General features: G+C 42.1%; 1 protein-coding gene across 2 annotated transcripts in view; it reads right to left on the reverse strand.

Moving 5' to 3' along the window:
• ppfia3 (PTPRF interacting protein alpha 3) overlaps positions 1-18,034 on the reverse strand; it is a 65,846-nt gene that overhangs the window by 25,723 nt on the left and 22,089 nt on the right. For both annotated transcript variants that reach the window (XM_061711117.1, XM_061711118.1), the window contains 13 exons: positions 17,610-17,662; positions 17,427-17,520; positions 17,147-17,281; positions 16,320-16,403; positions 14,942-15,073; positions 13,227-13,289; positions 13,037-13,116; positions 12,072-12,237; positions 8,765-8,958; positions 3,518-3,755; positions 1,794-1,927; positions 304-458; positions 104-203 (listed from right to left, as the gene is read on the reverse strand). In XM_061711117.1, coding sequence (XP_061567101.1) covers positions 104-203; positions 304-458; positions 1,794-1,927; positions 3,518-3,755; positions 8,765-8,958; positions 12,072-12,237; positions 13,037-13,116; positions 13,227-13,289; positions 14,942-15,073; positions 16,320-16,403; positions 17,147-17,281; positions 17,427-17,520; positions 17,610-17,662 — 1,628 coding nt within the window. The remainder of the gene's footprint in view (positions 1-103; positions 204-303; positions 459-1,793; positions 1,928-3,517; positions 3,756-8,764; positions 8,959-12,071; positions 12,238-13,036; positions 13,117-13,226; positions 13,290-14,941; positions 15,074-16,319; positions 16,404-17,146; positions 17,282-17,426; positions 17,521-17,609; positions 17,663-18,034) is intronic.

Consider the following 18,034-nt stretch of genomic DNA (forward strand, 5'->3'; position numbering starts at 1 on the left):
TTTTGGTCCATATCGCCCAGCCCTAGACTCCACCTCCATCTCTCTGCCTCCAAACTGGGAAGTTAAAGAGAAACCTTCAAATAAAACAAGAGAATTCTCTCACTTCTTCTTGCTGCGTCGATCTTTATCTGCAGGGCCGAGCGTTCCCGTCTTGTTCATCCCCATGGCGTCTGCAGAGGCCATGTCCTCCGAGGGCGTAGATGCTGACGGAGATACAGGTGGAGATACAGGGAGGTCAAACGGCGCCAGAGCGGCTCAGACACGTCTAAAGTCTCACCCCCCCCTCGTCTCCCGCATGTTTACCGAGAGACGCGGAGCCGTCGCGGCCCGGCTGGCCCATCCGTCCCTTCTCCTTCTTCCCAAAGAGGCGGCCGATGGAAGACTTGATGCTTTTCTTCTTGCTGGACTTGTGGAGAGAGTCCTGGCTGCTGTTGGAGCTGCTGCCGTCTGCGGAGAGACTGGAGGAGACCCAGAGGTTCAGAACACGTGTTGGGACTAACGTGTTATTTAGTAACGCGTTACAGTAACGCTGTTAGTTTTGCGGTAACTAATACTCTAACGCATTACTTTTTAAATTCAGTAACGCAATTACCATTACCAAACGGTGCGTTACTCCGTTATTTCTGGCTACAGTGAAGCTTTTTGAACTCTGAAAAACATGACGGTCATGAGCCAAGAGAAGGAGAGTTTCACAACGTGGAGATATTGTCATTACAGTAATCCCTGGTTTTTCGCAGGGGTTACGTTCCAAAAAGAACCCGTGATAAGTGAAATTCTTTTTACAATTATTATAGAAGGCTTCAAATTGCGGAGATCAGCACCGCTTCGCACGTATTTCACTTCTGACTGCCGCTGCATCCTGACTCTGTAGCGTCTTTTTCTCCTAAAGTCGCGGTGCAGCTTTGTTTTTTCGAGAGAAGGAAATAGTTATGGGTCGTTGTTGTCGCTCTTTTTTCTTCTGGGCAAAAAGATTCTTATAAACCGACACCATGGATTATATCTGAGACTGTAATGAACGATTTATCAAGCTGCTGCTGAAGCTCATTGGCCGTTCTCAGCTTGTTGCTAAGCTACCAACGTTATCGACACAGGAAGTGAAGAAGCGGGGAGAATGTTTAAAATGCAGAACACGATGCACAATGTAAATCCATACAGTACCTGCTGAAATAAAGGCTAGAGGGGCGTTAATGGGAGCATTTAAAATAATGTTTTTATTTAAAGTAACTAAAAAGTTACTTTTCTTAGTAACGCATTACTTTTTGGTCTAGCTGAGTTAGTATGTCAAGTTTGATTGTCATACCCATAGACGTAGTTTTTTTACTTAGTTTACTTAGTTGTTGTTTTTTTTATTTGTAATTGATGTCATTTTTGAATTTATTTCTTGGAAAAAGGGGCAGATTAGATAAGTTTTCTTCTTTCTTGTTTGTTTAATTTTTTGAATTGAATTTTGAATTTTTGAATGAAATAAAGAATAAAATGAAATGAAATTAAATTAATTAGTTACTTTTTAATGAACTAACTAGTAATGGTAACTAGTTACTATTTTTCAGTAACTAGCACAACACTGCTGCTGATAAAAAGTGAAAACACTGAAGTTGATCATGAACTTCTTTCTCCAGGTCACGTACCTTACTGGAGTAAACTAAAAAGTTACTTTTCTTAGTAACGCATTACTTTTTGGTCTAAGTAACTGAGTTACTAACTGAGTTACTTTTTAATGAAGTAACTAGTAACACTGTTAAGAACACGCGCCGAGACGCGACACGGCCATGGATCTGCCAACGCTGCGCTACCTGCGGAACTCCCGGGGGTCGTCCAGCATGGCCCCCGGGTGCGTGAGGGCCATCCTGTCCAGACGCAGCGCCCGGGGGGTCGGCGGGGGCGTGGAGTCAATGAGAGCCAGGGATCGGTCGTCATCTTTGCTGTTCTGAAATGTAAAACAGAAGAAACCATATTATTAGCTGCACCGGTGTGACATCAGCTCGTGTTTTGAAGTCATGAAGAAACCAAAGTTCGACGTCTGGAAGGTTTCGGAGCCGAGTGCTGAGTTGACCTCCAAGGCACGAGTCTCTGTTTAACGTTTAATCTTTGTTCTGACCCTCACGACCCTCACGACCAACATAATCGTCCTCCGTAGGAGGGAAGGTGAGAGGTTCAGTCATCCGAGAGGGACTTGGAGAACCGCGGCCCCCCCCCCGTCCAGAGGAGCAGATGTGGAGGTTCAATCTCAGGACCCGGGGAGTCCAGACCCAGGATCCCTGGATGGACACGGTAACGTGTCTTGTTTGGGTTTTCAATTTTAAAGATTCACTAAAGTAACTTCAAAAAAGTCTTTACATTAAGTTATCTTGGTAGATAACAGATCTTATATTTTTGTGTATAATAAGAGGGACTGTGGGGGGTCAGGCAGTCTGACCAACAACAAACTGGACTGTGCAATAACCAGAAAAGTGCAATAACTTTTGCCATGAAAAGAATAATAAGGATAGAAAAAAAAAGTTATTGCACTGTCCTGGTTATTGCACTTTCTATTTTATTTTATTTATTTTTTGTTTTTATTCTTATTTTTTATTTTAGTTTTTACCTTTTAATTTTATTTTTATCTTTATTTTTATTTATCTTTTTATCTTCATATGGGTGTTTGACTTTTGGGGTGTTTGATATGTAAATGCTGTGTGAGATGGAGATGTCAATTTCCCCGAGGGAACCTCCCAAAGGGATCAATAAAGTCGTCTGATTCTGAATTATAATATACAGGACTGTCTCAGAAAATTTGAATATTGTGATTTTCTGTAATGCAATTACAAAAACAAAAATGTCAAACATTCTGGATTCATTACAAATCAACTGAAATATTGCAAGCCTTTTATTATTTTAATATTGCTGATCATGGCTTACAGCTTAAGAAAACTCAAATATCCTATCTCAAAAAATAAGAATATTCTGGGAATCTTAATCTTAAACTGTAAGCCATAATCAGCAATATTAAAATAATAAAAGGCTTGTAATATTTCAGTTGATTTGTAATGAATCCAGAATGTATGACATTTTAGTTTTTTTAATTGCATTACAGAAAATAAAGAACTTTATCACAATATTCTAATTTTCTGAGACAGTCCTGTACACGTATAATAGTAGTCGCAGTCCAACTTTGACATCAGCTTTTAGTCTGGGAAGCTTCCTGCCATTGATTTTTGAGCCCCATTAGCATCCTCTTAGTGGTCCGACGCCGCTTCCTCTGGCTCACGTTCTGCTTTCTGATCGGAGCGTCCACGTCATCGTCACCACGGATTCCTGTCCGTTGCACCATTTTTTTGTAATCCAGCTTGTCTGTTTCTAAACGCTGGAATTTTAGGGAGTCCCACCTCCGTGGAGATGATTTATTTGAGCTTTATTTAGATGATTCACCGTCTCAAGTAGCTGTTTGCATAAACCGGGACCCTGACACGGAGAGGAGCTGAAAGAGGTATAGCAGGAAGCGGCGCGGCGGCGGTGCGTCTCTGCTTCCCGGCCGTACCTGTCTATCGCTCTCCCGGGCCGGGGAGTGAGGCAGGCGGGGGGTGGAGGTCCCGGAGCTGGGGGGAGACGGGGAGGCCAGGGTGGAGGAGGTGATGGACGAGGGGATGAAGCCTCGCCCTGTGCTGTCTCTCCCCAGGGAGGAGGGAGGGACGGGGGGGCCGTCCAGACCCACGCTGACCCGGCTCTCGATCTCCTCGGCCCGCAGCTCCGTGTTCTCCTTCTCCTCCTGGATCAACCTGCGTACGGAGAGCGGAGGGGAGAAAAAGGTGGGGATACTCAGTTGATAAGAGGAGAGGAAGAGAGATAAACTCAAAGGCCGGGACCAGCGGCTCACTCTGCCGAGCTGAAAGGCAATAAAATCCACCCATGACTTCACCCGAAACCAATGTGGTGTTTTAGTCCAAAAGAACCAAACATTGAGCAGCTCGTAGTCGGAGAAGGAGCAGAGTCCTCGGTATCCGTGGCAACTGCTTTCATAGTCGCCAGAAACACCAGAATGTGGCATCAGTTTCCTACGGAAGAGTATTAGGGCCAGGCAGGAGAAAAATAAAAATAATATTTTAGAGGAGGAAGATTTTTTTTTTCATTATGCACTTCAAGAAAAAAAGTCGAAATGTGAGAGAAAAAAGTCGAAATGTCGAGAAAAAAGTCGAAATGTCGAGAATATTGTTGAAGTATAATTTCGAGAAAAAGTCAAAATTTCGTGAATAAAATCGAAATGTTGAGAAAAAAGTCGAAATGTTGAAAAAAAGTCGAAATTTCGTGAATAAAGTCGAAATGTCGAGAAAAAAGTTGAAATGTCGAGATTAATGTTGAAGTACAATTTCGAGAAAAAAGTGGAAATGTCGAGAAAAAAGTCGAAATGTTGAGAAAAAAGTCAAAATTTCGTGAATAAAGTCGAAATGTTGAGAAAAAAGTTGAAATGTTGAAAAAAAAGTCGAAATGCTGAGAAAAAAGTCAAAATTTTAAGAAAAAAGTCTAAATGTCGAGAAAAAAGTCGAAATGTCGAGAATATTGTTATAGTATAATTTCGAGAAAAAGTCGAAATGTCGAGAAAAAAGTCAAAATGTTGAGAAAAAAGTCGAAATGTCGAAAAAAAAATCGAAATGTTGAGAAAAAAGGCGAAATTTCGACTTTATTCACGAAAATTTCGACTTTTTCTCGAAATTGTATTTCAACAATCTCGACATTTCGACTTTTTCCTCAACATTTCGTCTTTTTTCTCGAAGTGCACAACAAAAAAAATCTTCCACTCTCAAATTTTTTTTTTCTTCCGTAGTTTCCTTATTTGACACCATGAGAATCCAACGTTGTGCAATTACATAAATAAGTTCACTGTGCGCATGACCCGACCCGACCTCTGAACATTTACACCTTCTCAGACGCTGAGCACATTTTTGGATCTCCTAATTTCACGAGGGAGAGAGGTACCGGTAGTATTTTCTCACACATGTGCCGGACTCTTCTTCTCTTCTTCAAAACCGACGGCCAACCTGCGAGTCTTTATCAGCAGATTCTCAGAACCGTTGCCTCACAGGAGGACGCCGAGCGGCTAACCGGTTCCAGCTGGAGCTCCAGCTGGGTCCTCTCCGAGCAGCGCCGCCTTCAGCTCTCCCCGCCGGTGTGGGGTTTTCCTGATCTGGGGTTCGGGGGTAAACTGGTGCGTCTAAATTGTCCACACGAGTGAGAGTTGATCATTTTAAAAGTATGGGTTCCCCTGCATTGTTACATCCAGGTAGATTGGAAAATAGTTTCCAGGTATTTTTCCAGACCAGAACTGAAACCATGAAGGATTTATTAGCTAAACTCCCTCCATCAACACCTGTGATGATAAATCCAGCCGTCTCTCAGTGATTAGAATAAACGTAGCCTCCCAAGATGTTCAAGCTGAGATTCTCATCTGAACTCAAGCGCCCTCGCGTCAAACATGTGCTGCACTTTTAGCCGGTTGCACGCTCCCTCTCCTCTTCAGGCCCGAGGTTTTGCAGGTATTATCAGTATATGAGTCCTGGAATGAGCCTGGGCTTCATGAGGCAACAACGTTCCTGTTAACAACGTCAGACGAGGAGATTAAAGTCTTTTGGACCCAAACGCCTGTGAGGTTTCAGTGAGGGATGTCTCGTCAGAGAGAAGACAAAACAACCAGCTGGAGTCCAGGAGGAAAGAAATCCTCCAGTGTTTCACCAAAAGATTAAAGGTTATGGAAAAGCAAATAAATAAAGATTAGGTTTTTCTCCCTCCTTCAATCATCTCCCGACTCTAAAGTCTTATCTTGTGACCCTTTGGAGAATAAAACATAATTAAAAGTGAATTTGAAGTACACTTGGCGAACGTTTTACTCATTAGTAATAACAATCCAAGAATGTCCCAAATACCAACGTGTGAATAAGAATCGTCTTCTACCGCTGCAGTTTTAAGCCGGGCAGACACGGTGCGATTGTCGGCTCGTTTTGAACCGGTTTTCCAGTCGTGCGACTATTTTTTGGATTGGGCCAGATTTCGACCCAATCGCTGTTCGTGCCTCGTGCAGTAAACGTGGGGTAACGACGAGAGATTAACACCTCACGACGAGAGATTAACACCTCACGACGAGAGATTAACACCTGACAACGAGCTCCCCATCACAAATCGTGTGCTCTAGGCCTGTTTTGAAAAAATCGATTTCCCAATTCTAAATCGATTCTCATATTAATTCCTAAAAATCGATTCATATGTCTAAAGATCGATTTTTTTTTATTTTATTTTATTTATTTATGTATTTTTTTTCATCATTACATTACAACTTTTGGTTATTTTTTTGTTTATCCCCAAAAAAGGAATGTTTTGTTGGACACAAGAATAACTGATGCCATGTTTTTGCCTTTAAATATGTTTAAAGGTATGAAAACATTAAAGTGTTAGGTTATAATTGCATAAATTGTCTATATTTCATTACTTTATATACTGTCTTGGGGTTACATTTGCAAAAAAATGCTAAAAAACAAATGCTCAAAAATTAAAAACCAAAATAGACCGAAAATGGAACAAATAAAAACGGAATGTGGGAAAAAATAAAACCGATTTCATCCGTCTCTGTTTCCTCCCTGGATCTGTTTGGTAATTCTGACCCACATGATGTTTCTGAAAGCAGTTCTACCAGCATTCTGGGAGCTGATTGGTCCTTACAGCATCATTAGCTGCAATACTTGCTGTTTAATCTCAATATAATACTAGTAGTAATATTTTGCATAACTACAGTCATATAATTCATGCAACAGCTCAAAAAACAGTTTTAATAACACTAACCCAAATCAATATCGGAATCAGATCGAATCAAATCTTGATAATCGTTTCTGAATCTTAAGAATCGGAATCGAATCGATTCTTGACATTTGAATCGATCCCCAGCCCTACTGTGCTCGCAGAAAATCAAACGTGTTTGAAATCCTGGTTGCTCCTCGTGAAGGTATCACACAGTTGAAGCAGCTACGACCTGATTGGACTCATCCTTTCGCAGAGAGCATGCTCAATAAAAAAAAAGTCAGAAAAAGTGTCAAAACGTACGTATACAGTAGATAGTATTGGTGTAACGTGCTATATGTAGCCGACATTAGACCAATACAACCTGCTGCACCTTCAGTTCTCGCTGAAGGATTGAAAGACCGTACTGCCCACGTCTGCCCAGCCAATTCCTTGTCCAAACACGACGTCGTCTTTTCTTTTTTGATTTATCGCCACACTGGATGGCACAAATTAAGGCAACGCGTTTGTTTTTACTGAGCATCTTCAGTGTCTCCCACTTCCGGGTTCCTCCTCTTCTTCTACTTCTTTCTGACGTTGCAGTTCCAGTAACAGAAGTCCGACGTGAGGATTATGAACGTATACTGTGAGCAGACGGAGCATCCGAGTATCGGGTCGTACAGTGTGAGACTCATGGGCTGTGAACTTTTGAACTTAGCGATCTAGTCGTGCAGTTTGAGATGGGGTTGAATCAAAGGATTTAAAATATCGCACAGTGTCTGCCCAGCTTAAGTGAGGAGGATGTAGCTGTGGTGTCCTGCTGTGGGAGGCAGGGACTGCTTCACACAGTGACTACGTTTACATGCAGTCAAAATTCGGGTTATTGCTAATATTCCGGTTACTGAAACATTCGGAATATTCCGTTTACATGCGTGAGCAAACAGGGTTATCCCTGTATACATGGTGATTAATCATTCGGGATATCTCGATCAAACCAGCGACGCACGGAGAACGTCATTGTCAAGGTTTGACATTCCCCCCAGCTTTCAGTTTCTGTTTTGCCCCGCCTGTGTCCCATCTGCCCTGATTGTGTCTGCACCTGTGTCTCGTCATGTCTCGTTATCCCCTCAGTATATCTGGTCTTGTCATTCCCTTGTTCCCTGTCGGACCGTACTGTTTGTTCCCCATGTTTCCTGCCACGTTTTGCCTTCCCAAGCTTTTTTGATCCTTGTTTAGTTTGTTTTGATCATGCTCTGCAGCGCTTTAGTTTGTTTTTTTTTTGTTAATAAATCCAATTTGTTGCCGACTCCTGCCTCCCACCTCCTGCTCTCTCGCGTTTGGGTTCACACCTTACCCCCAGACGTGATAGTCATGACGCAATTCCCGTCATTTCCGCTTCTTCTTCCTGTATCCAAATTCAAAACAAATGCTCCTTCGCGCAACTTTTCGCTCACCTTCTTGTAAATCTCGCTATCCTGGTACTTTCTACCGTCTACAAATGCAGAAATGTTCATATCCTTCATTACATTTATGAAGTGATTAGTCTCCTCCTGGTCTTGCGTTTCTCCGTGTTTATAAGAACTTCCTGGACTCAAAAGACCAGGATTCCTTGTGAACAGAGCATGCGCAGAAAACAAATTCCTGTTCCGTTTGATGGGGATATTCCGTTAGGCGTTTACATGACCCAATATTCGGGTTTTAAAAGGAGTAACCCAGGGGTTTTTAAAAACCCGGATATGAGCAAATTCAGGTTTTTCAAAAGGGTTATTGGTGTTTACATGGCCGTGCAAAACGGGGTTATTGCTAATATTCAGGTTTTAAAAGGGTTATTGATGCATGTAAACGCAATCACTGTCCTCCCCACCTCCACCTCCCTACCCTCACCCTGAGGAAGACTGTGGCCGAAACGCGTCGGCTGTAACCCACTTTTTTAATCTTTCACATGAAATAGCCATTTCAAATAAAGGCTTTTCATATTTGAAGAAGAGTGCCTTGGATTTTTCTTATTTTTCTTTATTTTTCTTACTTGATCTCCTTGTTGATGGCCTCCAGCTGTTCCTGCAGCATGATGGCCAGCGTCTGCACGTCCGTCTGTCCGCTGGGGGAGAGAAGCTCGGAGCCGAAACGATGCTCCCCGTCATCCTCGTCATCAGAGCAGCCCAGGTCCATGCCGGTGTCGTACCCGGTCCCCAGCGGCGCCCCGCTCTCCCAGTCTGGGTACTGCACACAAAAACATTACACCACTTTAGTCCAAAATGACAAATTAACGGCTGTTTAATTTTTATATAAACATCCAAGTACGCAGAACAGATGAACATCTGCAAATAATCTATGACGAGCAGCAAATCCTACTCTTTTCTCACTATTAATAGTTTGTGGCTGAGAATTTTGTGGTCAGAGTTCAACAAGTGATGGAAAGTGTAAATGTCTTTACTTTACTATGAACTTAAACAAATCTGAGCTCCTTCAGATGAATATCTTCTTTTCACTCTTACTTCCAATTGTCCACATTTTATCTTCACTTCCGACAATTTTAGTTATGACACATGAATTCTGAGTTTATCTGGTGCAACATCTTTACAAACCACACCCACTTATCCGTTAACACCAGTTGGAGGTGAAAGTAGAAGTTAAATGTTTCAGTAGAAAGAAACTCCTGAAAAAGTTAAGCTGTTTTCTGTTTTATTTTTAAATATATATCTTTATACTTTGGCTTAAAAACATTAAAAAAGAATGTCCCTGCAAACGTTAGTATGCTATCGTTACACACTCACACATCTCCTAAAAACGGCTTAAAAAGCAGCACAAAGGAACATTTGCAGCTTTTAGCTCAGTGGATGTTACATTACTTTTATGACACCGTCAAAGGTTTAGCAACAGTCCCACTCCGCTGTGCTGAGTTAAAGGCACCAGAGCTCCAACAGGACACCAGGAGGGCTGTCATGCCACACACATCTCCCAGAACTCGATCTAAACGGCTCAATCTAAGGCAACAAAAACATGCAGTTGTCGAAATGATGTTACGATACTGCTGATCAGTGTTGGGACTAACGCGTTATTTAGTAACGCGTTACAGTAACGGCGTTAGTTTTGCGGTAGCTAATACTCAAATGCATTACTTTTTAAATTCAGTAACGCAATTACCGTTACCAAGCGGTGCGTTACTCCGTTATTTCTGCAGCTACAGTGAAGCTTTTTTTCCCCACACGTGGAGACCGGAGGAAACGTAGTGGGTGTGTGTGCGTGTGCATTCAAAAACATGACGGTCATGAGCCAAGAGAAGGTGAGTTTCGCAACGTGGAGATTGTCATTACAGTAATCCTTCGTTTTTTGCAGGGGTTACGTTCCAAAAAGAACCTGTGATAAGTGAAATTCTTTTTACAATTAAAAAGGCTTCAAATTGCAGAGATCAGCACCGCCTCGCATGTATTCCACTGCTCTTCTGAGCCGCTGCATCCTGACTCTGTAGCTCTTTTTCTCCTAAAGCCGCGGTGCAGGTGTGTTTTTTCGAGAGAAGAAAATAGTTATGGGTCGTCGTTGTCGCTCTTTTTTCTTCTGGGCAAAAAGATTCTTATAAACCGACATGCCGCCATTGGTTATATTTGAGACTGTAATGAACGATTCATCGAAGAGTCCCGTTCCTGAGCTGCTGCTGAAGCTCATTGGCCGTTCTCAGCTTGTTGCTAAGCAACCAACGTTATTAACACAGGAAGTGAAGAAGCGGGGAGACCGTTTAGAATGCAGAACACAATGCACAATGCAAATCCATACAGTACCTGCTGAAATGAAGGCTAGAGGGGCATTAAATGGGAGCATTTAAAATATTGTTTTATTTAAAGTAACTAAAAAGTTACTTTTCATAGTAACGCATTACTTTTTGGTCTAAGTAACTGAGTTACTAACTGAGTTACTTTTTAACGAAGTAACTAGTAACGGTAACTAGTTACTAGGGCTGGGGATCGATTCAAATGTCAAGAATCGATTCGATTCCGATTCTTAAGATTCAGAATCGATTATCAACAAAGATCCTCTATACACAAGATAGCGCATTGCCGTTACTGCCAATGGTATGAAATGGTATACACTGCCAGTCTCCTAAGTGGGCGTGGTCGCCCCTCTCCCCACATCGTTTTGGAACATAAAACACTAGATACAGTACAACTTTCTTCCAAAAAGACTTAAATAATAAAAATAACAGTATTATTAAGCAAAGAAGCAAGTTTTATTTTAGTTTTAAACTTCATTTTATCCGATGGGAAAACGATGAGAGCCAAATCTCGCGAGAGTGTGTTGCTCAGACAGAGACAGGTCTCAAACAAAGTTCATTTTCTCCTAATCTGTCGGTCTGAAAATTGCCATTTTGGTGTCAGAATGTTCAGAAGGTTTGTGGCTTTTGAAAAATGGGTCCCATATTCACTTAGGTTACTATGGGGCGAAGGCATTGGTAATAATATGTGCTCACGTTCACTTTTCCCATAGGACTCAATAGACTCAGGACCTACTTCCGGTCTCCTAAAGGGTCACGTGACACAGATACAGGAAATCGAACCGTAGTGGGCTGTCTCGTTTATAGAACGTCTCTGTTATCAAGATTTGATTCGATCCGATTCGATTCCGATATTGATTTGGGTTAATGTTATTAAAACTGTTTTTTGAGCTGTTGCATGAATTATATGACTGTAGTTATGCAAAATATTACTACTAGTATCATATTGAGATTAAACAGCAAGTATTGGCAGCTAATGATGCTGTAAGGACCAATCAGCTCCCAGAATGCTGATAGAACTGCAAACAGAAACACCGTGGGTCAGAATTACTAAACAGATCCAGGGAGGAAATCGGTTTTATTTTTTCCCACATTCCATTTTTATTTGTTCCATTTTCGGTCTATTTGGGTTTTAAATTTTTGAGCATTTGGTTTTTAGCATTTTTTGCAAATGTAACCCCAAGACAGTGTATAAAGTAATGAAATATAGACAATTTATGCAATTATAACCTAACACTTTAATGTTTTCATACCTTTAAACATATTTAAAGGCAAAAACATGGCACCAGTTATTCTCGTGGCCAAGAAAACATTCCTTTTTTGGGGATAAACAAAAAATAACCAAAAGTTGTAATGTAAAGATGAAAAAAAAACAAACAAAAAAAGATCTTTAGACATATGAATGGATTTTTAGGAATTAATATGAGAATCGATTTAGAATTGGGAAATCGGTTTTTTCAACACAGGCCTACTAGTTACTATTTTTCAGTAACTAGCACAACACTGCTGCTGATAAAGAGTGAAAGCACTGAAGTTGATCATGAACTTCTTTCTCCGGGTCATGTACCTTACTGGAGTCCTCGCGGGCGGAGCTCCAGCGGGCCCGGTGGCTCCGCCGGACTATGCTCCCAGAGACGTTGCCGAAGGGATCCAGGTGAGTGGTGGAGCCGGTCGGGAGGGACCCGCCCCCGTGGGAATACCTCAACTCCAGGGCGCTTCCCGGCAGAGACCGGCTGCAGAGACACACAAGGCAGGTTCCCTTTGTGGTGAACGCGGTCGATAAATGTCAAATCGTGTCAAGCACATACATGAAACTAAAATAAACAAGTACGTAACGAGACTTGATGAGTGAAACTGGAAATATTCAGAGCCAAACAAAATAAAAAGTAAAAAGAGCTTGAGGGCTGTAAGAGACGCCGTCTGACGAGAAAGTGACGGTTAATGCCCCAGCATTCAAGCGTAGGGCTGGGCCATATATATCGAGATTTTAATATATATCGATATATTTTCAAACGTGATATGGTACGAGACAATATCGTTTATATTGAAAACATTTTTTTTTTTTTTTTATGATTTGGATATAGCTTATTTTGTGACAAATTGACTTGAATGTTTTATTTGAGATTTGCACAAATGTTTTGTTATTTGCACAACTGTCAACCTCAGTGCAAAAGTCTGCCTGTTACTGTCTACATTGTATTAATTGCACAGTGTATTTTAATTTAATTGTTATGCAGGAAAGGGATATTTGTTTTATTTTATTCAAGAAGCATTTTTATTCTATATATGCAGGCAGTTTATTTTTATCTAATTTGTTTTATACATTTTGATATTGTGCAGATCTCTGTTAATAAAGGAACCTGTGTGACATTTGGCACGAGGCTTTGTATTAAAACTGACTGTTTTTTTAAGGGTTTGCCTCAGAAAGAAATGAAGCTAACAGAGATGCTATGCTATAATGCTTTGGGGGAAACCCCAATTGTGGCACAGAAAAAATATCGATATATATCGAGTATCGCCCCGACGTCTCACCTGGAATAAGATCCTCCGGGCCTCGCTCTCAGCTGGTCCAGCTCCAGCTGCAGCCGCTCCAGCTCCGCTATTAGCTGGTCCTGAAAGTGGAAGAGGGAAAACAAGGAACAGCCATGAGAGTTGGTAAAGAAAACAAAAAAAAGAGAGTCCTCTGAACTCTGATGAGTAGAAGAGAAAGAAGTGAGATCACCTTATTTGCCAACAGATCGTCCTGGAGCTTCTTCATGTTGGAGAGTTCTTCAGAGAGGGCGTTCTGCACACAAGACGCAACACTGTGAGCGGCAACCGGAGAAATATCTGTCTATATATATATATATATATATATATATGTACAGGACTGTCTCAGAAAATTAGAATATTGTGATTTTCTGTAATGCAATTGCAAAAACAAAAATGTCATACATTCTGGATTCATTACAAATCAACTGAAATATTGCAAGCCTTTTATTATTTTAATATTGTTGATCATGGCTTACAGCTTAAGAAAACTCAAATATCCTATCTCAAGAAATTAGAATATTCTGGGAATCTTATTCTTAAAATGTAAGCCATAATCAGCAATATTAAAATAATAAAAGGCTTGCAATATTTCAGTTGATTTGTAATGAATCCAGAATGTATGACATTTTTGTTTTTTTAATTTCATTACAGAAAATAAAGGACTTTATCACAATATTCTAATTTTCTGAGACAGTCCTGTATATTTAAATCAATCTCATTGTGCTCAGTTGTTAAACAAACCCAATTTTCTTTCTCTGATTCTGCAGGAAACGTGCAATTATAATCATGTATTTTATTTACTTTGGCCGTCTTCATTGCAGAATTGGACAGTCCTGTATATATATTATAATAATGCATTTGTTCTGATTGTTAAAGTGGAATTTAATTAATTTAATTTCATCATGTAAATACTCCTGTAAATATTCAGTATTCTCTATCTGATTTTATTCTATGTTATTACTTGTATTTTGCCCCGTGGGTCAGAGAGGACTGTAATTTCATTTGTGCTGTATGTTTATATAGCATATCTGACAATAACGTTTGAAACTTGAGACTATAAGTATAATAATGCAACTGTGTGCTTATTTAAACCTAATGTAGCAGCTAAAAATAACATATTATAATGGTACTTTAAGTTTAAGTTATTCAATTCAATTCAATTCAATTTTATTTATATAGCGTCTAATACAACAGAGTTGTCTCTAGACGCTTTACAGAGACCCATACCCAGAACATGACCCCCGAGCAGTTATTACATAAACATGGATGGATATGGATAAGTTTAAATTATAGAAATTATACTTATGTTACGTCATCACGTTGGGGCTTATAGGTGTGGCTTTAATTTGTTGGTTGTTGGTTTGATTGTGTGGTGGCGGGTGGAAGACAAAAGGAAAGTGTTCATGTAGTAGGCTGATATATTTTTTGTTGACCGTCACCGTTTTGCTTCAGCCACACAAATATTCATTGTTTGTTATTTTATTTTTGCATTATAATAATTGATTTTTTGTTACAAAAAACCTGGATCACTTTAAGAACCAATTCAACAGACTTTTTATTTTCCCCTTTTTGAGTGACGCAGCAGCCTTTTTTTTATTCCTACACCTATAATTTATACAATTTGCCAGCCCAACATGCTAAAACAATAAAAACAATATCTAAAATCAAGTTTACCTGCAGAGCTCTAAAAGAAAAAGTTTTTTAAATAATTAAACCAATTCTGAGCAGCTGTTGCTGTAACTCTCCGTCCTGGAGATGACAAACGTACAAACAAATGCAGCTGAGCCTTTGCATGTTTAAGGTTCACTTTCCTGACTCTCAGACGTGAACACAGCAGGAAAAAAGGGGGTTTGTGTTTTTCATGGCTTCATTTACTGCTGGTCATCCAGCCGAGACGCAGGTCACCTTTTCCTCCAGCGCGGCCATCCTCTCCTTCAGGTGAAGCTGCAGCCGCTCGTTGGACTCGGACAGCAGCTTGTCCACCGTGTCGGAGAGACGCTTGTTGTGTTCGTCGTTCATCCGCTCCCTCTGCCTGGCCTGTAGACGAGAGTCAGGGAGAAACGTTAACCTGGTGCTGTCTTTGGGTCAAAATGACCCAATTCTTCTATCCTTCTTTCCTCCTGCCATGCTCTCTCCTTCCTTCTTCCTTTCCTCTTTTCCTCCTTTTTTACCCTCCTTTACTCCTTTTTCTTCCTACCTCCCTTCCGTCATTCGTTCCTTATTACCTTCTTGGCTTTTCCTTCCTTATTTCCTTATTTTATCCATTCCTTCCTTCTTCCCTCCCTTCTTTCTTTCCTTTTCTCCATTCCTTCCTCCCTCCCTTCTTTCCTTTTCTCCCTTCTTTCCTTTCTTTCGCCCTTCCTTCCATCTTTTCTCCCTTCCTTACTCCCTTTCCTACTTCCTTCCTTCTTTCCTCCTTTCTTCCTTACTTCCTTCTTTCCTTCCTTCCATCTTTTCTCCCTTCCTTACTCCCTTTCCTACTTCCTTCCTTCTTTCCTCCTTTCTTCCTTACTTCCTTCTTTCCTTCCTTCCATCTTTTCTCCTTTCCTTACTCCCTTTCCTACTTCCTTCCTTCTTTTCTCCTTTCTTCCTTACTTCCTTCTTTCCTTCCTTCCATCTTTTCTCCTTTCCTTACTCCCTTTCCTACTTCCTTCCTTCTTTTCTCCTCTCTTCCTTACTTCCTTCTTTCCTTCCTTCCATCTTTTCTCCCTTTCCTACTTCATTCCTTCTTTTCTCCTTTCTTCCTTACTTCCTTCTTTCCATCTTTTCTCCCTTCCTTACTCCCTTTCCTACTTCCTTCCTTCTTTTCTCCTTTCTTCCTTACTTCCTTCTTTCCTTCCTTCCATATTTTCTCCCTTCCTTACTTCCTTTTCTACTTCCTTCCTTCTCTTCTCCTTTCTTCCCTTCCTTACTCCCTTTCCTACTTCCTTCCTTCTTTTTCCTTTTCTCCTTACTTCCTTCTATCCTTCCTTCCATCTTTTCTCCCTTCCTTACTCCCTTTCCTACTTCCTTCCTTCTTTTATCCTTTCTTCCTTACTTCCTTCTTTCCTTCCTTCCTTCTTTCCTCCCTTCACCCTCCCTTGACCCAAACACAGCACAAGGGTTAAAGGAAAGAGACTCGGCATGGGCGGGGAGAGAAGAGTTCATACTGAGAAATCTGCTCCACCAAGAGTCAGACAAAGATTTGAATCTCAAAAAGAGGGTTTGGAAAATTAGGCCGCCTTTGTGAAGCCTGACAAAGGAAACGGCGTGAAAGAGAGGGATGATGGGAGCGGTGACTCACTCTCTGTAGCTCCTGGTTCTTCTCCTCCAGTTGCGCCTCCATCTGTCGCAGCCGCTCCTCAAAGTTACCGTGACGCTCCTCCGCCTGAATGATGGGAGAGGAAGCGGCGTTTGAGCGGGAGTCATGTTGCGACACTAATACAAATTAACACAAAGGTAAAAGCTTGTTGACCGAGTCTGCCAATTAGTGACGTGTCTGTACAGTTCTCGGCGTAGCAGTTTTGTTTGCTCGTCTTTTACGAGGCATGAATGGGCTCCTGCTGCGGAAGCCGTCCTGCGTGAACATGCACGGCAGACCTGCGGCCGTCTGGGCGGCGGGCCGGCGGGCGGGGGGGGAGGGGAGGGGATGCAGAGTGCATTTTTGGCAGGAGGGGAAATTGTGTTTACAGGAATGGTTAACAATTAAGTGAGGAATTTGTGCAGCGTGCAGTTCTTGGCACGTCGTGCGCTTCAGGTTCAAAGAGCCGCGTTGACTCCGTGCCCTCGACAAGCTTTCATCTCTGATTGTTTGCTTATGAAACCCGAGCTGCAGCTTGATCAAGTGCTTGGTATTCATCTGTCATTTGACATCTTGTGTTTTGTGTCACTCATGCATGAAATCGCACAACTCCATGCGCGCATGTACGCGCGCTTGCACCTGCCTACACACACGTCTCGGCGCAGGAGTTCATTCACCGGGCAAATGCATGCACACACACACTCACACACTTTGGCTCTTGTGCAAAAGTCTTTCAGTTTTTGCTCCGTTATTTAAAACTGAATGACGACAGAAGAGGCCTCTTTTCCAACTCAGAAATGCGCTCCAACTGCAGATGTGGACGCACTCACCTTGTTGAGCGCTGCGACTCTCTGTGCGAGCTGCGCTTCGATCTCGGGCAGCGTCTCGGCCCTCTGCAGCGTCTGCTGCAGCTTCTGTTTGGCATCGTCCAGACGCTCCTGAAGCTGCCGGTTTTTCTCTTCGCTCTGGAGGAAGATGGGATCACAGGGAGTGCAGGTGAAAACCTGAGCGGCAGGAATCTCTGGAGCCACCGCGGAGGTGATTGCAGGCTCTGCGAGCCAACCTGACGCGCGGCCAGGCAGGAATCACGAGGAGGTCTCTCCGCCTCACCTGTCTGTGGAGAGACTCCTTGCTGGCCAACTCGTTTTCCAGTTTATCTTTTATGTCGTGGAGAGACGTTGCCTCCCTCTGGGCGCTGAGGTACCTGCAGGCCACAGCAGCACACGGGCCAAGCAGTCAGAGCAGAATATTTGGGAGGAAAGGAGTGTGAGTTGATGGAGGAAGAAGGCAAACCTGCGCTCCAACGTGGTGATCCTCTCCTCCATGTCTTCTCTCTGACAGAGCGCCTGGCATGATTAAGAGGGAAAAAGCTGAGTGAGAAATCTGTGAAGCGGTAATAGCGTGAAGTGGAGAGATTATGCCAGAAAGGGCAAATGTTACGTTTAGACAAAGGTGCTGCTCAAAGGGAATTAAGTGGGCTTCAGCCGCTATTAGCTGAAGAATGATAAGGAGCGGTTAATAGCTGCTGTTGACGGAGTTAAGGAGCAGCCTCTTACGCAGACGAGAGGAAGATCAAAGAGGAGGATGTGAGGGGCGGCTGTCAGGAATGGGGTCGAGGTTTCTCTCGTAAAACCGGCTCGGGTTCCTGTCGTCCCAGAACCCGCTGGTCCGGCCGCCAGCACACTGACTGATTAAAAGAGCCGCATCCCTGCGAGAGG

This window comes from Cololabis saira, chromosome 21 (genome assembly GCF_033807715.1).
Source record: "Cololabis saira isolate AMF1-May2022 chromosome 21, fColSai1.1, whole genome shotgun sequence".
Classification (NCBI taxonomy): domain Eukaryota; kingdom Metazoa; phylum Chordata; class Actinopteri; order Beloniformes; family Belonidae; genus Cololabis; species Cololabis saira.